At 33.9% G+C, this 22,123-nt stretch overlaps 1 protein-coding gene across 1 annotated transcript in view; it reads left to right on the top strand.

The window, feature by feature from the left end:
• Positions 1 to 3,451: 3,451 nt before the first annotated feature.
• LOC131849528 (muscle-specific protein 300 kDa-like) overlaps positions 3,452 to 22,123 on the top strand; it is a 184,006-nt gene continuing 165,334 nt past the window's right edge. Inside the window, exon 1 of the mRNA XM_059199616.1 lies at positions 3,452 to 3,973. Within this exon, the coding sequence (XP_059055599.1) occupies positions 3,469 to 3,973 (505 nt within the window). The 5' untranslated portion in view covers positions 3,452 to 3,468. The remainder of the gene's footprint in view (positions 3,974 to 22,123) is intronic.

Raw genomic sequence — 22,123 nt, 5'->3', positions numbered from 1 at the left:
TCGTCACAAGAAGAACGAACGAACGAATGGAAAACAAAACTGCAACGTGTGTTAAGTCAAAATGTAGAATAGAATAGAAATAATCCTTATTTAAATAAACTTTATATAATAACTTTTCAATAGCCATATTTTTTTACTCTAGTATTCATTCCGAACGCAGACTCGCAAGAAGAAAGTGCAAGAAACTTATGTGTTGCTCTTTTAAATGTTGTTCAGCATTACATAGTTAGGTTAAAAATTACTATACTTAAACGGGTATATAAAACGAAATAATTTATATTATAATATTTGATTATGTTAATTTTATTATTTGTATAAATAATATATATTGAATGATTTATCGTCGCTAAAATTTAGAGTCATAATTTTCGAGTTCTTTGATGAATAAATGAAATTTTCTGCAAAGAACTGCTTGGGCAGCATAGTTTCACTAATTTAGTCTAAGTCAAGATATAGCAATTTTTTTTATTGGGAATGTTTGGGCTATTGTCAGGTGCTAAGACATGTATAACACTGCGACCTATATAGATCTATTGTGCTCGCCCTTATTCAATTTCGCCACCTAGACCCGTGTGGGACAAGAATTGAAGGATATTCTTAGGAGCGATGGTTTTTATCGTCTCAGGATAGAGTTTATACTTTCAAAAGGAGATATTTCGTTTATACATGAGTGGGCTACAACCATATAGGATGCGTAGTGGCGTTTCCTCTTTTGCACGGCACAATCTGCAGATTTTTGTTGCGCACAGGCCTAGATTTGCCATATGTTTGTTCAATTTGTAGTGTCCAGTGAGGGCCCTAGTCATATTGTTTTTACTTAGTAGCAATAGTTTATTGGAGTATGTGGTCGAGTAGCCCGTTAGGCCTTTTCTGTGAGAATGAGATGAATTTGTTAGCATTCCATGGATTCACTGCAGATTGATGTTAAGCTAAAACCTAAAAATATATTTAAAATAAATTAGCATTCTTTTTAGGTATTTCTTTTCTGTTTATTGGATATCTATACATATAAATTAAATAGGTGTGTCTGTTTGTAATATTGAAATAACCGTTTTTAACTACGTGCATATGAATATAATACGGTACATATACCAAAATAACATATTTTACAATTTTTGTCTGTCTGTCTGTTTGTTCTGGCTAATCTCTGAAATGGCTGGACCGATTTTGACGGGACTTTTTTTGGCAGATAGCTGATGTAGTAAGGAGTAATTTAGTCCACTTTTATTTTAGAAAAACAAAGTGAAATTCCACGCGGGACGAAGTCTCGTGTACAGCTAGTCCTCAATAACTTGCAAACAACATGTATAGAAGTAACTAATTTGCATAACGGCTTCTACATATATTATTCTTAAACCGGTAATACAAAAGTTGATGTAACATAAGGTAACAATATGTGCAAATTTATAACAATTTCTTATTTTGTAAAATTTTATTAATATCAACATCATAGGGCAACGGTTACAATTCCAAGTATACAAAATATATAAATGTAATTATTATATTAATATATTAATAAAGATGGCGTCGGTGGTCTAGCGATTTAACACACCGCTTTACTTCCGATGTACGCGGCTTCGATTCCTCGCGCGGCGCAAACCTTTGTATTCATGAGTATTATTGTTGGTGTCACTCTGGGTGTTTTCTACGTATATTATGTATGTATTTATAAAAAGAAATTTATGTAATTGTATCAGTTGTCTAGTTACGATAACAAGCTTTAGCTTAACTTTGGTCTAGATGGCGCTGTGTGAATTCTCCTGAGATTATTATTATTACTATTTCGTCATAGATATAGAAATTTGTTTTATATGTTAACTTAATATAAACACTTTTGAATAGTCATATTTCTTTTATTTTACTATTCATTCAGAACGCAGACTCATCACAAGATGTAGCGAGAACCTTGTGTTTTGCTCTTTTAATTAAACGTTGTACAGAATTACATTTTTAAAAAATTTGTGTGAATACAAACTAACAAATAGCAAAATTGACGTAATAATTGAATAATTACTTGAGTAACCAAATAAATCAGTCATAGTGATCAGATCAGACCAATTCCTACAAGCAGCACCCATTCCTGGTATGCATCTGACTTAGACACTAAAAGTCATGAGTTCAATTCTTGCCGCCAAAAACAGAGCATGTCAATTGATATTTTTGACTCACTCACCGGTGATGGAAACACTAATAACAAACCATAACAAATCGGAAGAAGGAAAGAGGGAGATTAAACTAATTATTGCAGTATTGTGGGCATGTCAAGTGTACGGAATATGACTTCTATTGCTGATAACGTCTCTAGCAACCCCATTTGGTAAGACAGTCGTAAAGGTGAATGATTATTGGTATTATTATCTAAATATATATAACTCAAAGGTGACTGACATAGTGATCTATTAACGCACAGCCCAAACCACTGGACGGATCGGGCTGTAATTTGGCATGCAAGTAGATGTTACGATGTAGGCATCCGCTAAGAAAGGATTTTGATTGGTTCTACCCCCAAGGCGATAAAATAGGGGATGATAGTTTGTATGAACTTTGTCAATTTTAAACCGATCGGGCTGAGACTTTGCATGCATACAGCTACTATGAATAAAGAAAGGATTTTGATAAATTCCAGGGGATAAAATGAAAGTTTGTATAAATCTTCTTAGATTTTAGACTGATTGAACTGAAATTAAAGATTATATATATTATGATGAAGACGTTCGCTTAAATAAGATTTTGATGAATTCAACCCCCATGGGGATAAAATAAGGGATGATGTAAATGGATTAGTTTTATTACTTTTATTTTAGAAAAATATATATTCCACGTGGAAGAAGTCGCGGGAACAGCTAGTTGTTGTAATAAAATTCCTTCACTGATAGTGCATTTAATCTTATTATAAATAACTTACTGTCTAGATTATCACAAAGTTTCCATTATCTCTCTTCTGGCTCACATAATGCAGTTTTATAAATTCATTACATTTAATAAAATATTTATAATATTCAATTAATGAATATATATACATGTATAAGATAAGATAAGTGTTAAAAAATCACTAACCATATCGCTCTTGTGGTTTAGTGCTTTAAAACACTGACTCACCTATCGATATTCGCGAAATATTGTAAAAAATGTTATTTTGTTGTACGTACCATGTTTATATTCATATGCATGTAGTAAAAAACGGGTATTTCAATATTACAAACAGACACTCCAATTTTATTTATATGTATAGATTGAAAGGTACGTTCCTTGCAATTGATATAGGTATACACTTAGAAGGCTGATGATTACCAAACAGGATCCTCGCATCCTCTACTTCCATCTGCAAAGCACATAAAGTTTGTCTACGGCCCGTCTACAACTACACGTGGCGTTAACGCATGCGTCCGGCGACCAAACCCGAGCCTTCTCTAGAGGCCTATCACTTGCAGTATCGAGCGAGCCTCCACACAGAGAGGTCATGTCGCAATGTCTGACGGTCGCGACTCCCCGTCGCAGAGCGGTCTCCGCGACCGCGTTAGTTTCTTCGAAAAAGTTTGGACCGGACAATCCAGCAGCGACGTAGTCGACGCCACAACCGACGTCGACGACATAGAACGTCGCATCCAGCAACGGAAACGACGTCCCGACTCGCCGAAAATCGACGTAAAGTTGAAATCAACTCGTGACACAGAATCTCCTGTTAGGGCTTACGAGTCCTTCGTACCTAGTTTGAAGTTGAGACATGTAGGACCGGAGGATGTTGAGAAGGTGCAGCGGCAGTTCGAAGAGGGCGATCTGACCGCTGGGGTTCGGTACGTTAAGTTTGAGAGAGTGACAGTGAAGAGGACGGTGACTGAGAGGGAAGAGAGAGCAGAATCGCCTCAGCATGAGTGGTACACGGAATATAAGCAGCAGACTCTACATACAGCGCCTAGGAAGGAATATCTTAGGAGCAAATCGGAATATGACTCTCATATCGCAGAAATCCGCGGTAAGTGCCTACTTTTCCTTTCTATAAACGTAATATCCTCAACATTATCTAATTGGGAAACTATTAGCGTATATTTTGTATTATTATAATAGGGATAAATGTATAAAAAGCGTAAATCTAATAATAATAAATTACTGTATAATAATAAACACAGTATAAAATATATTTTAGTAACATTATATGGTGTACTAGTTGTACCCGCGGTTTTAGTCGCGGGAAATTATTTGCCTTCGTGTTCTTATGTATAAGCTGTCAAGTCTAATAAAAATCTGTTTAGTAGTTTTTGCGTGAAAGACTAACAGATATCCATCCATCCATCTATACATCCATAATCATAAACTTTCGTGTTTATAATATTAGTAAGATATGTAAGTAGGTGGCTTAGGAATAAACTGTGATTGGTACAGTTTATCCTGTAAAAAATGACGTAGTGGAGTAACTCGAAACAGTCATGCTCGCTATAAAGTTCAAACTTGTGGCGGCGTGGTGGGCCGGGTCGATGTGCTCCCTCTAATATGGTTGAGTGCAATGATGGCTGGCTCATCCGTCATACTCGTGAACGGGTGCTGCTTGTGGGGACTGGTCTGTTCAGGTTGCGAACACTGATTAGATTTTTTGATTTTTTTATATAGCATATGCTGATGGTCACTCTATTCTCCCAAATTTGAATTTAAATGAAATAGTATTATAGTAAATATGTACAACATTAAAAAAAAATACGAGCTGAGTTTCTTGTCAGTTCTTCTCATCTCGAAATCATTCCGAACTGACGGTAGATTTGACATATCATAAGAGCTGTAATAGACCTACATGAATAAAGATATTTTGAATTTGAATAATTTTTTTTTTTTTTAATTTATATTAGAATCATTACAATTATAATATATATATATATAGATAGTTGATAGACAACGAGTGAATGTAGTGTTGACACAATGAGCCTAGATATTAAGGTTAGAACTTTTTTTTACATTTTATATTTTACTATAAACAGACGATACAGTAACATGAAATATAATAAAACAATTATAACATAGACAGTGAAGAAAACATAATTATTAATTATTAAGTAAACAAAGAATACCCAAGTACCTACATTACAATGTCTGGAAAGTAACTAGTACATTTATTTATAATGTATATATAATTTGAATATAGTAGTTGGTTTGTAGTTTCTACAGTCTATTTAAGACTGATAATGTAACACCTCCCGACGCGTTTTTATTGGCAATAGGTCGTGCCTTTAATGATGTGTAATTGGGAGGCAATAAATTGTTTGTGAATATAATTTTAGGGATTATATTGAACTGAAATATCACGTAGGCATCTAGAAATGTTTTTAAAAGAAAACATATTTAGATTTTCAGATATTTGAAACGTTCACTTACATCGAAAGAGAGCAATCACTGTTGTTATCTTTCTCGTTGAAATTATCTATAAAAATATAAAAGTATAACTTTGTATAAGTGAAAGAATTTTTTAACAATAAATTTTTCTCTTAATCTTGTTCTGTTTAGATGTAAATTATCGAATTTTGCACCGTCTTTTCATTGTAATCCAATTATTTGTGATTGAATTGAATTAAATCTAATTAAAAATCGATTACACTTAGAAATAACAGTTCTATCCTCTTTGATACTAATATTTGTAGTTAAAATAAATAATGTAAATACGAAAATTTGTGAGTGGATGAATATTTGTTACTCTTTCACGCACAATCTACTGTATGAATTTTGATAAAACTTATAATATAGCTTATGTATCAGAATATATAATAATAATAATAATAATAATCTCAGGACAATTCACACAGCGCCATCTAGACCCAAGTTAAGCTAGCTGAAGCTTGTGTTATGGGTACTAGATAACTGATACAAATACATAGATTTTTTTTTGTATATACATATTATACATAGAAAATACCCAGACCGATACAAACATTCATACTCATGAATACAAATGTTTGTGCCGTGCGAGGAATCGAACCCGCGACCATCGGTCGTAAAGCGGTGCACTAGACCGCTAGACCACCGAGGTCGTCAATATGTATACGCTATATTTTATTGAACTTTAACAGGGGTGAAATCGTGGGCACAGTTAGTAGTAAGTTTTGTTATTTATATTAGTTATAAGTTTTAACAAGTCCCTGGTACGTAGGTGTGTTTAAGGTCAAAAGGTCGCAGCCTTGGAACCACTGTAAACAATATTGCGTAACGACTCTGTCTGACTTATTATGGATGATGTTTTGTTAAGCTATATTTTTGTCGTATTGGATTTCTTACCCATTTTATTCTCTTAATATGTAAAAGTGGTATGAATATCTTGTACATCTGTAATTGTATTACTTTAGAATGCCTGCATATATATTTAGATATCTCTTTTGATTTATAAAATAAAGTTATAGAGAAAATTGTAAGGAAAGAAGGTATGGTTGTTAAAATTTCTTATTTTATTTAATTAATTCTAGATTATAAATAAATAATATAAAATAAATGTAGTATAAAATAAAGTCGCTGTCGCTGTCTGTCCGTTCCTATGTATGCTTAAATCTTTAAAACTACGCAACGGATTTTGAAGCGGTTTATTTTTAATAGATAGTGTGATTCAAGAGGAAGGTTTATATGTATAATACATGTACACCCGGGCGAAGCCAGTAGCTAGTAATATTATAAAAGCGAAAATTTGTGACTATGGATGTATGTTTGTTACTCTTTAACGCAAAAACTACTGAACGGATTTTGATAAAACTCTACAGTAATATAGATTATGCATCAGAATAACACATAGGCTATAATTTAAAAATATATAATGTAAATTGAGTAAGTGTGATGCAGACGATGTTGAACGGTCAGCCAGTAAAATATAAATTCAAATTGTTTGTATGGTCACGGCACTGACGATGGCAATTTGTCATGATAGCGCTGATACAGCCAGTCTTCGGCCAGTTGTCCTCCTTCATGTAGGTGGGTAGCATGTTGGAATATTGAATAAGAAAGTATAAAATAATAACATCACGCTACGACCAATAGGAGCGGAGCTGCAATGGGAAATGTTGAAATGTAACGCAGACATAGTTCAGCTATAGTATAAAGTGATTGGGGCAAATACGGTATTAAATACCAAACGGATCATGCAATTGATAATTTTCTTTGATAATCTACTTGTAATCAATGCATTTAATACTTGATAAAAAATTGAAGGGCATATATTTTGTTACTTGCATGTTTATCAGCGAACTCATGAAATTCATGACAACTAACTACTAAAGGAATGCAATTACATACTTATTTAATTAGTTTAGTCCCCGTGCTAGAGCCTCATCATCATTGCCTTGCCTTTATCACATTATTTGGGGTCGGCACAGTATGTCATTCTCTTCCACTGCTCTCTATCGGTCGTCATATCTGAGCATACTCTTCTTTTATTCATATCATCTTTCATACAATCCATCCATCTTTTCTTAGGGCGTCCCCTCCTTTTACATCCATCCACATTCTGACACATTCACATCACATCGAGAAAGAAATTAATTGACGAGAGAAATTAATGACGAAATTAGGCTCTAGCTGAGAGCCTAATTTCGTCAATTAATTTCTCTCGGCGAAAATTTCTAAAAGGATTAATTTTTGTATTAGCATTTTAAGATAAAATTTAAAAAGTAAATTGTACATAGATTATTGATAAATTTCTGTAAAAAACGTGTATTTATGTGTATAGATGTATATATGTAGGTAAGTATAACGTACAACTGAGCAGTAAAACTTTGCTATATCTTACCAACAATGTGTTCTGCAGTTTGCCGAGTCAATGTGTAAGTATAAATGTACATATATTTTTTAAATAAAAAAAAATAGTCCAGTGAACGTTGGCTGCGGAAATGTAATCTAATATTAAGGTTTGTTATTGTAAAAAAATAAACATGTTTGCGAAGCTAGCTCAGAGGTCACAACCCCCCAAAACGCCTGAAAAGAAAATATCTACTGGATTTGGATAAGCAACACTCCAGTTCTTAATTCCTGAATGTATGCCAGAGGGCGTCAATAATAGGAAGTCTTGCACTCAATGGACTGCAGACTCTCATTGCCATTTGCCAACCTATCCGATTACAGTAAACATACTGATCGCGGGAAAACCAGGAGCAAAAAAAAATGTTTGCGAAGCTTAAAGAGTTGAAATAAGAAAAAAATCGCTTAAAACTTGTCAAATATAGAGGACTAGATATTTCACTCGCGTTAAATTTCATTATACATATAAATTTCACAAAAAATATAGCTCGTAAGTTTCATCATAATCGATTCTGTAGTTTTTGCGTGAAAGAGTAACAAACATCCATACTTCCAAACTTTTGCATTTATAATATTAGGATTGTTACATTGTTTAATTCATCAAGTTATTAAGCGAATGACGCACTTTCATTAGGTATTAAATGAGTATAACAATAATGAGATCACTTTTCCTCTCTACTATGTGTACACATACGACCAAATATTATATTGCAGACTAGCTGCACCCGTGACTTCGTCTGCATGAAATATTATTTTATTTTTTTAAAATAAAAGCAGCTTAAGTGACTCCTTATTACATGAGCTACTTGCCAAAAATTGCTGCCTGGTCCAACCATTTCAGAGATTAACCGGAACAAACAGACCGACAGATAGACGGACAAGAATTGTGAAAAATATGTATAGATTGAGAATTAACCTGCGACCATCGGAAGTAAGGTGGTACGCGAAACTGCTGGACCACAGAGGAGGTGTCTTAACAATTAAATTATAAGACTAATCAATGTTTATGAGTAATCGCTATTTCTACATGATCTTTATGGTTTAAGCAGTAAAGGTGTCATTTGTTTGAGCAGTTCCAATCTGAGGCTTATCTTATCATATTTGCTCTTTACTCGAGTGTCAGATAAAAATTGCACATGTAATTGTGTGGAATTTTTATCCATAGTTTGTATATACCAATTGTTTTTTTATTTTTTTTATTAGACAATCTCTCGTTAAGGGCACTCCTTTCGAGGAGAGCGTCGTTTAGACTCCTCCGTTCTAGTATTTTTTTTTTGTAAAAAAGGGTCATTTGAAGAATTTTTATATACGGTTACTATATCTTATTTGTGCTCTATAGAAACATACTAACTATATGACTTCGCCCCCTGCGATCTATCCAATTCAAAAGGGGATCAAAATTACCAAGCCTTAAGTCGACGTTCGAACTTCTAGGCTTCAGGGCACCGCCCTGAAACTAAAATCCCAAAATCAATTTTATACAAGAAAAATAAATAATTAGAAGTAATATCTATGGTACACCATAGACTTCAATCAAATTTTATGATAAAATTAATTGGTAATTTAATAATAGTAGTACTTTGTAATTTTCTAAGTTCTAAAGGCAAGCATATTTTGATTTAATTTGATTTTCTTTAAATGGCTTCGATTTAATTTGATTATTAAGTTAAACAATGGTCCTTCGAGCCGGACCATAATGTTTGTTTAACTCCTATTTTGTTATTAATTAAAACTCCGGTATAGATTTGATGTATTTTTATTAAAGATGCCATTACAACATTCATAAATAAAAAAAGTATCTGCGCTTTAATTACTTAACACTAGAGCGGCATCTATACCGAAATATTGTAACTAATTTTAGCCATTAGCATTTAGATAAAAGCAAACAATAACAATACGCGTTTATAGCACAAGATAATATTTTATACAAATTGAATAGACATCATGTTGATGCACGAAGTTTAAATATTGGGACACCTTAATACCTCGTTGATGAGATCATTGCCTGGATTGTATTGCAGTTCAAATACTACAATTTTAGTCTACCTAATGCTATACATAAATATACAGTTGTAGCCAAAGCCATTGCAGGAATTAAGAAAAAGAAATGTCCCCAAGCATGCCACTACTTTTGCAAGTTACGAGTAGGTTAAGTTTTTAATTTTATACTCGCTTTAATAAGGCTCTAATCCAGTTACCCGGGGTAGATGCCGGGGTAAAGGGGTTTGCCCCGAGGCCCCAACCTTCACCTCCCTGGGGGGTGCGGATGACCAGTCAGCAGTACGTGTTGCCATTTCAGGGAACTAAGATGTCATGCCTCTTATCCTGTAATTTTACTGCCTAATCTCAACCTTTAACAGAATAACGGAAAGCAAGCTGTTTAGCAGCTGAAATAGGTGACACAGAGCTACTCAAACGACTTTTTAATAACGTCTTCTTTGGTAAAAATTCGCTACGGCGTCGACTGTTTATTATATACAAGATCTTACTTGCGACTTTGTCCACGTAGAGTAATAACAACTTAAAATGTCAAGCTAAGCAATCTGCGAGTGAATGGTCCCGTCAAAATCAGTCCAGACATTTCAGAGATTAGCGTGAGCAAACAAACAGACAAAAATGTATTTTTTTTACAAATTCATATTATAATTACACATACATAATAATTTTAATGTATTACTAGTATTTACATAACCTAATTGTACAACTATGAACCTGAAATTAAAAAGCTTAAAAAAAATAATAATATGATGACTAAAATATATTATTAAAAGGGGTCCCTTTAGGCAACGTTCCGAAGATACTGGCAGCGTTCCCTCTTTGAATAGCTAGACTAATTCTTTGTCCAAGGTAGCTGCCAGCTCTTCGGTTTTCTGTGATGTTACACATACTATATTAAATTAACAGCTATTCATTTAGTGAATGTGAGAAGTTGATAGTTTAAAATTACAAATAGATACTTCAAATTTAATTTATTTTTGGACATTCGACTATCCCATTTAGGTTTATAATTTTGAAGGTATGTTTATATACATTACATTAATTCATTTTCTGCTTCATCTGAGACCATTACCTGTTCATTATACCATTTGTGGACTATAGTAACATAATAATTTACATTTATGCGCCACAGGTCTGTAGAATTATAGTTCGTTGAAGTAACCATGAGTTTTTATATTAAAAGGACTTCCTAAAAGTAATTCAGTGGGATCTTAACTGATTGTATCTTTACAATAAATAGCATTAATAATAAATTACCCTGGACAATTGACACAGCGCCATCTAGTCCCACGGTAAGCAGAGCTCGTGTTATGGGACTAGACAACTGATAGAAATACTTAGGTTTTTGTAAATATCTACATAATATACATATATAACACCAAGACCGATACAAACAATTATTACTTTAAATATTATTACTTTTATTACTTGCTTTAATTATTACAATTATTACTCACAACAATTACAACTATTACTTTTGATTTTATGTCTTCTGGATAATCGAAATCCAGAATCCGTAATCCATAAGATCCTAATCTTATCTTAATTTAATATTACAATAGATAGTATTACGGACTGAGAATTTCGCTTTACAAAAAAACATACAAAATATTTATAAATAAACTAGCTTTTATCCGCGGCTTCGCTCGCTTTGAATTAAAAATATATGTTTTTTTAAATAAAAAGTATTCTGTGTTCATTCTAATACCTCCAAGAACATGTGAACAAAATCGGTTCAGTAATTTTTGCGTGAATGCGTAACAAACATCCCTAACTGCGTAACTAACATAATATTAGTAACGATTAAGAATATATCGAGATAGACTTTATACAAAGTCAACTGTGGCGTGTCAGTCATTAATAATCAGTCAGCAGCAATTCCAGTAACAAACCCAGCACTCACAAAACGTATATTAAACCTAAATTGGTAAAATCTTAAAATAATGATAGGGACAATAATGGGCCACTGTTCCTTAAACAAACATCTGTACACAATCGATGCTACAGACAGTCCCCTTTGTCGGGGCTGCTTTGAAGCCGAAGAAACGGCCGCTCACGTAATCCTGGAGTGCGCAGCAGTGGCCACACAACGAGCACAAATCCTCGGAACAGTGAGATAGCTCCGCGAAGTCTGTGAAGATATCAGGAGGCTTCTGCTCTTCTGGGAGGAGCTTGGCTGGCTACTTTAGTAGTCTCGGCTCTACACGCACACCGGCCCAAATGAGAGGCTAATTGCGGAGAATAGAGTCCACATTACATTACATTACAGTACAGTACAGTACATTATATTATATTACATTACATTACATTACAGTACAGTACATTACATTACATTACATTACATTACATTACATTACATTACATTACAGTACATTACATTACATTACAATACATTACATTACATTACAGTACAGTACATTACAATCAGTCAGCGGCGTAATCTGTCAGACAAAAGTACCCTCTAGTGTCACAAATACTGCCCGTAATACAAATTTTACAAAAAAAGTTTGTTACTGGCAGCTTGTCTACCATTCTTTTTATTTTTGATATCTATTTTTTACTTATATTGTTTTGTTACTTCTCGCTGTGAGCCCTTTTGGGAAGAATACACATTTTTACTAGTATTTGGTTTTTATTAAAATAGTAGTTGTGTTCCCGCTCCAGTATCAAAGTTAATTAATGGAACTACATTAAATTGTTACATAAAATACGATGTCATCAGAGTTATTTTTAGAATCATCGTCATGGTTCATAATCAGTAAGCAACTTAATCATCAAGCAACCACGATATCACGTTTACCCTACAAGTTTGCAAGTTATCTCGTTACGTCCAAATTTATACTTCCATTGCAATCTAATTATTTCACAGGTTTCGTGTTTATACTCCTCCGAAACAGCTTGACCGATTTTTGTAATGTTTATGTAAATGTGTATGTAAGTAACCTGGTTTATGTAATGTAATGTAATATAAATTGGACTCTATACTAGACTCTATACTATATCTATACTCATTCGGGCCGTTGTGCGTGTAGAGCCGAGACTACTAGAGTAGCCAGCCAAGCTTCTTCCAAAGCGCCAGAAATCTCTGTGTGAATCTCAACGAGATGCGTGGATGTAATCATTGTAATAATTATAAAAACACCAAATTGTAAATTAAATCGTAATTATATATGTTTATTAAAATGTCGATATAATTATCAAAATTAAATAGTATAAATAATGACCAAGTCAAATTTAAAACAAACTCTTCATTACATCCGAAGGTTGTTTCAATAAACATGATTTTTTAATAATCCTTAACGGAATAAATATGTAATTTATTATAAGTATTTAATTTGGAACAAAATTAACCTTTACATAATATTATTTCAACGAACACTTAAGATATATCTGTTTTAATAAAAGAAGATCTTCAAATATTGGGCTCAAAAGAAGACGGGGCGAGAAGGGTTACCAGGAATGACAGAATAAGGAATGTGTATATACGAGGAAGTTTGAAAGTTGCGCCGGTTATAGAAAAGTTGCGAGGTAACAGATTGAGCTGGTATGGGCATGTTATGCGGAGGAATGAGGACCATGTCCTATGGAAAGTCTATAATATGAATGTGGATGGATGTAAAGGGAGGGGACGCCCTAAGAAAAGATGGATAGATTGTGTGAAAGATGATATGAATAAAAGAAAAGTATGTTTAGATATGACGACCGATAGAGAGCAGTGGAAGAGAATGACATACTGCGCTGACCCCAAATAATGGGATAAAGGCAAGGCAATGATGATGACTAATTTTGAAATATATATAAATAGGAACTACTAGTTTTAAAATATACATATATATAAATAGAAAAGTCCCAGTTTGAGTGGAAACATTGGTTACACTACTGTCAATGGTGCGTGACCATTATAACCGCAGGTTGAGGTTTGGCAGCGACGCAGTCTCATTTCATTATAGACGTCTATATGGTATGAATAGATATTATATTTATATCTATTAACTATACGTAAGGACCTCGTTGGTCTAGCGGTTCAACACACTGTCTTATTTCTGATGGTCGTAGGTTCAATTTCTCGCACGGAACGAAATTTTATATTTATGAATATGATTGTTTGTATCGGTCTGGGTATTTTCTATGTGTATTTAAAAAGAAAATGTATTTATATGAGTTGTCTAGTAACTATAACATAAGCTCTGCTTAGCTTGGGTCTAGATGTCGCTTTTCGAATTGTCCCAAGATATTATTAAAACTGTTTATATGTATATAGGATGTTATTAGTATATCTTCTTCTTTAATATAAAACATACATATAGTCGCTACTGTTGTCTGTACGCTTACATCTTTTAAATTAACCAACAGATTTTAGTGCCGTTTTCAGAAACAGATAGAGTAATTCAAGAGCACAGTTTATATACATGTTATAGTACAGAAAATCCAAGAAAAATCAAAGATTTATATCTGCAAAGTCGTCGGTTTTAATAAATAACTAAAATTTTCACCCTCCAATAATAAATTTAAATAAATAAATTTATATGGCAAAACAGCGTTTGCCGGGACCACAGTATCTATATACATAAAGTTGCGGTTAATAGCTAGTGTAATACGGAATGACAGTGAATTTAAATGAGCATGCAAACGCGGTGAACTGTGTTAATGAGAGTGACATCATCGCACGTTTGCGTCCTACCGCGTTATCTCCAGTTCAAGAGCGAGACCCGCTGATTATGATGTTCTTTATTTTTGTTATTAATTTCGCCACACTATCATGAACTTATCTGTTTGACTCTACATCTGAATTTTATTTAAAATTTATAATAAACATCGTATAAAATACTTTCTTTATAATATTTACTCAATGCTGTTGGCAGCAGTTTTACCGGACGATAGCGGGCGAGTGCAGATGGCACTCCTAACCCGTGGTGGTACTTATGGAGTGCCCCCAACTCCCGCCTGACACGGCTTTAGTCTGAGAGCACTAGGTTCGAATCTCGGCTCAGCCCCTCGTAATTTCGATCCCCGTTTGAATTGGACGGGATCGATTGGTGGGACGACCGGGGGCACCGATGTGGAGCTCGCCCGGTTGTTTTTTTTCTTGGTTTAGGCTGGCGGGGCAGCGTATTGCATGCTGGCGCACAGTACTATTATCATCGCTTTGAAAAAAAAATCCATTGGGAGCAATGTACCGTCTTAGGTTGACCTACATGCGTTACCCCTGGATACCATCATGTAAAATTACTGGCGAATTTGAATGATGGGCTAACTTACCTGACCTGACTTATTATCCTCCACTGGTGCCCCGCCAGCGCATACCGTTAGCTCCGGCGTGTGTACCATTCCAATATCATCTATTAAAAAACCCCATCCACCCACTGCAATATCATAGCTTTGAAATACAATCATACTCAGAAGGAAATATTAAACATGTGCTAATTCTCTTGGTATGGACATGACGTCACAGGGCTGCTGATTGCCAACATTCTCAGTCTGACTCATTACAAAGGAAATGCATAAATAAAACGGTAGGCATATGTGGATGATATATGAGTATTTGTTTACAATAATTTGAAACGATTTGGCTCCCGATCTGTTGGGTCGATCTGTCGGAATCCTACCCGATATATCGGTCTGAGTGAGCGACCGACCGGTCATCAAATTAAATAATAAAAATCTCAGGACAATTCACACAGCGTCATCTAGACCCAAGTTAAGCTAGCTAAAGCTTGTGTTAAGGATACTAGAATTGATACAAATACATAGATATTTTTTTTTTGTAAATACATACATACTATATATATATAAAACACCCAGACACACACAAATCAGTAATGTTATTGTTCTTATACCTTTGAAGCTATATGAGCTTTTTTTTACTTTCCAAAAGGGCCCCGTATTCTTGTGTGCCCGGGGCCCTTGGGCCTAGTTTGAGACGGCGGTGCATGTTAGAGTGAGTTCTACTAGTATTACACGTTATATTTTAAGCGTATTGCAGAATTAACATACATGTACTAGTCAATTGGGATTCTTCGAAGTGATTTATGTATTATCACATATTATAGCGCCAAGGCTTACATAGTTTGCCAGGTTGTAGTTAACAAACGCACTCTAATTACAAACCTCAATTAATTGGCGTTGAATCAGATTACAAGGAATATTGTTTTAAGCTTATGACGTAATAGTAATTTTTTTTATGGATGACTACCGACCTACTTCGGCGAGGAATACCAATTCTCGCGTGATGGAAACATTTGTATTCATGAGTATTATGTGTTTGTATTGATTTGAGTGTGTTCTACATATAAAAAAAGATTTAAAATCATCATTATTACATAGTATAAAACAAAGTCGCTGTCGCTGTCTGTCCGTCCCTATATATGCCTAAATCTTTAAAACTACGCAACGGATATTGAAGCGGTTATCTTTAGGAGATGATTCAAGAGGAAGGTTCATATATAATACATGTACACCCGTGTGAAGCCGGGGCGAGTAGCTAGTATTAAATAAGAAGAAAAATATTTACAAGTAGCCATAACACAAGGTCTGCCTAGTTTAGTTCCAACTAGATACCACTATGTGAATCGTAGAGGATTATTAATATGTATATAATTTTTTTGTCCAAATTTTGAGAACTAGAAAGTAACTCTACTGGTCTATTGTATTACAATATTATTCTTTTATACCATTATTAGTATAATTTATTTATTAGCATACAAAATAGATTACAATCAATAAAATAATATAATTAGGAGCGTGTAGGTTGGTACAAAACTCTATTTTAATCAACACTATGTATGCCTAAAAGTTAAATTATATAGGCATTCAATATACGCTAGATAGCTAGATAAGGATATATATGTATGAAATATATATATATGAAAATAAACTAAACAGAAAATAATATAATATAACTACGTAATGCTATGAATCATTATGTTAACAGAATTTTAAGAAAACTTGGTACCATATTATGTAAATATAATTTGACTCTACGGTGGAAATTTAATTGTTTCCGGAACTGGACCAGTGTTGAATTATCTTTCTTATTTGTGGTGTGTAAGTGATACTTACTTACTTACCATATAGCCTTAATATTTGCTGATAATGATAAACAGACGAAGATATACCATAAAGAGTTATAAACTTTTTTGTTAGGATACTAAAGTCCATGTCAGAATCTACTCCATTTTGAAATCATTAATATATAAGTTTACAAAATGGAGGAGATTTATACTTATGTATATTTATATAATATATAATTTATATAATAGTTTTCAATGAAAAGTAATATAGATCCTTAAACATACATAATAATAATAACTGTAAAAATCCAACTTGTAGAACATGCCAATAGGTCTTTTGTTCTAGTAACTTCTATGTACGGATTGTACAATTCAAGATAAGGCACGGTCACGCATTATATAGAGCTGTGAACATAACAGGGTTTTAAACATTTGCCGATAACACTTTTAAAAATATTTTTTGTATATGCGACTTTTTAGATCTCATAGTTTATAAGATTAAGGGTCATACTTCCGAAATTAGGAGAATTTTGACGATGTTATTGAGGGGATACAGGGAGGAAAATATCTGTAAAAAGAAAAGTTTGTTTTAATTGGTATTTCCGAATCCCCGGTGATAGAGACATCGATAACAATCAAAATAGATTCAAAGGCGGTAGAGCCGCTACATGATACATTTGATTTAAAAATACCAATATTAAGTGGACCGACGATCTGGTCAAGATCGCTGGAAGGCATTGGATGCGAGCAGCGCACGACCGATCGTCGAGGAGATCTTTGGGGGAGGCCTATGTCCAGCAGTGGACGTCTTCCGGGCTGCGATGATGATGATGATGATGAATATTAAATCCCCAATCCCCATCCGTCCAGGGTTAAGAGATTTGTTAGTAATGTGAACTAATGATCCCGGTGCTAACAATAATAATTACCATGATATGCCGTTGATACCATGTTATGTTGGTACTCACGCAGTATCCCCTGGAAACCATTATCATAAACTGCTGGTAATTTTATCACGATGGGCTAACCTTATCTCTTTTAGTTTTGTGGTTTAAATATTATGAATAGGGATATCAAAAACAGTTCTTCTAAACTTTCCTTTCTTTCTTCTATACTTTCTTGTCATTGGGCTCCCTAAAATATGGTCGAGCGCAGTGATGGTTGGCTCATCCATCATACTCGTGAACGACTGCTGCTTGTAGGGACTGGTCTGCTCTTATGACTACGACTGATTTAATCTTATTGTGTTTTTATATTTGAGCCTAAATAAATTAGTGCTGGTTGGTAGTTTGTATTCACACGTTTCGACTTGTAAAATGTGAACTTACAAGGATTGTTTAAAAGAGCAACACACAAGTTTCTTGCTTATTCTTCTTGTGATGAGACAGCTTTCCGAATAAGCGGTAGATTTAAAAAAATGTTGACTATTCAAAAGTGCTTAAATTAAGTTTATTTGAATAAATGATTTTCTATTCTATTCTTTGATTTTCTATTCTATTCTATTCTATTTCCATAGTATTAGAATCAGAATAAAAATCGATAGCAATACGGATGTCGTTTACATACTCACTAAGGACTTTTAAAATGGCTCTTGAAGAAAATGCTGCTCGGAGTTTCCTTCTCTTCTAAACGACGGACCCGGCTTTGTGCGATGAATCTATGCAATGCTACGTTTAAAAATCAGTCTAAAGTTGATTGTTTGATAAGTTTTAGGGTACCAGATAATTACCTGGGGCGGCGACGAAGGCCCCAGTTATTAGCGGTACCTCGCGGCAGAACTAATTTATTAAACAAGGCGCCCATGACACTCGCACTGGCCACTCTCAATAAAATAGCAGAAACAACGGACTTGTTTGTGTGTAGTCTGTGTGAATTCACAAAAACAACATTGTATGTTATATGTTATATTAACGAACATGTATAATATAGAATTAGATACACTATTATATTGGGCTTAGGCCTGTAATAATAGTTGTGTAAGTAAATAAATAAATAAATTTCTCGTCACTAAAAAAGTGAATAACTGGTTTGATGTTACATTATTATTAGGTTACGATTACATTAGTATTTGACCCTCAAGATACGATTGTTCTTTGCTGCATCATAGCCTTGACCTTGAAGTAACACGTCGCCGTCGGCGCCGCCGGCGCATATTTACATGTTTTTTATAATCTGTATGCACTGTCTGTGTATGTTTTGTATGAGAGATTAGGAACTGGTAATAATAATAATATTAACTTTTTTTTTATACTACTATGGTGGCAAACAAGCATACGGCCATCTGATGGTAAATGGTTACCGTAGCCTATTGACGCCTGAAGCACCAGGGGTGCCACGTGCGCGTTGCCGACCCTTAAGAAACCTTAATATATTCACTAAATGCATATGAAAGTATATGTATTTTGTCGGGACTTGCACTCGCAGATAGCTAATGTTATGAGGAGTAACTTAGTTTAGTTTTATTTTAGAAATTTACATCAAAAAAAGGTTCAATTAAAATAAAAAGATTATTTACTTTTTAAATCCAAACTCGCTCGAATAGACTAAAATTATATTGATAAATTTACATAATTAAGAACATATTCGACAACAAAATTAATATATACCCACGCGTCATTTACATAATATACGTATGTATGTCTGTATGTATATAATATACATATATCTACATACTACCGGTTACAACAAAACGTAACAAAAAGTGCGCTGGCGCCGACGTTCAAGGTTACAGTGCAAATAGTGGATTAAATAATACTTGTTAATTCTTATGTTACACTTGTTTTTATGCAACTGAAAGCTGCTGGTAGTTTATAATCAACAATTTCTTCTACTTTCATAAAAAAATCAGTTCAGTTTCTTGCCAGTTCTTCTCAATTGAATCTGTATATTGAACTGGACGGTACGGACAAATATTAATACAACAAAATTTGACGTTCATAAGCTGCTAAAATGTCCCACAGCAATAAATTATTTTTTATTTGCTTGCTAAAATATTATATAATTAATTTTTATTTGACTTGATTTCGTTTCAATGGCATATAAATATATTTAATCCAGAAGGTTGAAACGACTTTAGCGATGTTCCTTTGTGCAGGGTATTGAGCACCAAAGACAATAGGTGGGCCATAGCATCCCAGAGGATGGTACTGTGCAGTCAATGGCAAGATTTTTACTTAAAACTGTAAAGTTACAACGAACGTGTAAGACGCAAGATTCTTGTTCGTTCACATTCGTCTTTTGTGACAAACCTCGTTAAGAAGGATGAACGAGAAAGAAGATTGAGCGGTAGATTAGAAAAAATAAACATGTCTATTCAAAACGCTTTAAGTATTTTAAGTAAGTTTATTTGAATAAAGAATCTATTTTATTCCAAAACTTACAACTTATAAACTGTAAAATTTCGAAAAAATCCGTTTAGTAGTTTTTGCCTGAAATAGTAACAAACATCCGTATTCACAAACTTTCGCGTGTATAATATTATTAAGATAATTTATACTAAGTATGATTATTCAAAAGTGCTATAAGTTGTTTAAGTAAGTTTAAGAATAAAGATCTTTCTATTCTATTCTATTCCAAAACTTAAAACTCCTATATATATATGTATAACCTATACATATAAACAGTTAAAACAGTACAAATAAACAGGAGTGTTTGTAATATTGAAATAACCGTTTTTTACTACATGCATATGAATGTGAATACGGTACATACACCAAAATACTATTATAAGTATTTTTTTTACAATTTTTGTCTGTCTGTTTGTTCCGGCTAATCTCTGAAATGGCTAGACCGATTTTGACGGGACTTTTATTTGCAGGTAACTGATGTAATAAGGAGTAACTTACGCTACTTTTATTTTAGAAAAACAAAGTTAAATTCAACGCGGACGATGTCGTGGGTACAGCTAGTATTATATAATATCTTAACCTATTAGGCATGAAACACTGTCTGTGTCTACCATATCAGGTAAACACTCTCCATTTCGCTTGTCCGTCTCGGTCGCGCGTGATTAGGGTTGCCAGGCGTCCGGATAAAGCCAGACATAGATTTTTTTTAATTCTTTTAAATTTTAGGGTAGTAGGGTAGGGTACTTGTACAATACAAAAGTACATGCCAGACCCATTGTACCCTAAAACTAGTTAAATCTAATACATTATATACATGCATACATGAAATCATCCAGACCAAACAAACTACCCTACACGTGGATACTTACTGAAAATTGACTTATGATATGTTGCATATTTTAGCCACTTCTGAACGTCAAGTTTTTGTATTAATATATTTTTAGTTAAGCTTTTTACATTTTGCAAACGAGCGAGGTAATTTAAAAAATGTAAATTCTGTTGATACTGAGATACAAAATCCTCAATAATGTAGGGTGTTCTTTTTACTTAAATGTCCAGCCAAATTGGCTGGCTAATAGCCGGCTATTAGGTTTTGCGAGCTGGCAACATTCTCCGATCGATCCCCCGTCCAATTCAAACGGGGACCGAAACTACAACGGCCTGAGCCGAGGTTCAAACTGCTAACAGTGCCCTCAGACTATAGTCGCATCCGTCAGACGGGAGTTGTGCTTCAGCATAAGTCCTTCCGCGGGTTGGAGTGCCATCTGTAGTCGCCCGCTATCGTCCGGTGAAGCTGTAAAGGCCAGCTACGGCCAGCATTAGAGTAGTCTGAAAAAATGGACTGGCAACCCTACACAGGATGATGTCATCTGCGCTTGCGCATAGGACAGACGAACCGGATTGGATCAGGTTTAGTTCCAATATGGCTGTCAATTGGCTGTATTTTTACTTTCAATTGGCAGTAAATCATGAATGAGTTATTTATCATTACATTAATAAATGAAGCAAAAACTTTGTAGCCTTTTTTTAAAAAAATTACGCAGACGTAGAAGTATATACGTTTTTTTTTAATTTGGCATATTTATATTACTAATATTATATACACGGATGTTTGTGAGTATGGATGGATGTTTGTTACTCTTTCACGCTAAATCTACTCAATGGTATTTAATGAAACTTTACAATAATATAGCTTATATATCAGAATAACAAAAGTTTATATAGAGATAGAGTGCAGAATATGTTTTAAATTTCCATTCAAATTCATTAAATCTTGAGAGTGTGAGAGTGTCATTGTCTAGTGCTTACTACCCCAAAAGGTCACAACTTCAATCAATGGCAGACACCAAATGAAAAACTTTGCATGTTAGTTTACAATTCTAACTTATTGATGGAAACATCAGTAACAAACCATACTTTTTCAGAAGTTCAGAAGTATTGTTTGTACCTATTAAGACTTTAATATAAAATAAATAAAAATAGACCTACTTTATATGCTGGATGTCTTCG

Source organism: Achroia grisella, unplaced genomic scaffold (assembly GCF_030625045.1).
Source record: "Achroia grisella isolate CSIRO2021 unplaced genomic scaffold, CSIRO_AGI_Agris_v1 utg642, whole genome shotgun sequence".
Classification (NCBI taxonomy): domain Eukaryota; kingdom Metazoa; phylum Arthropoda; class Insecta; order Lepidoptera; family Pyralidae; genus Achroia; species Achroia grisella.
The sequence above is the reverse complement of the archived record's forward strand: the minus strand, read 5'-3'. Positions and strand labels throughout refer to the sequence as shown.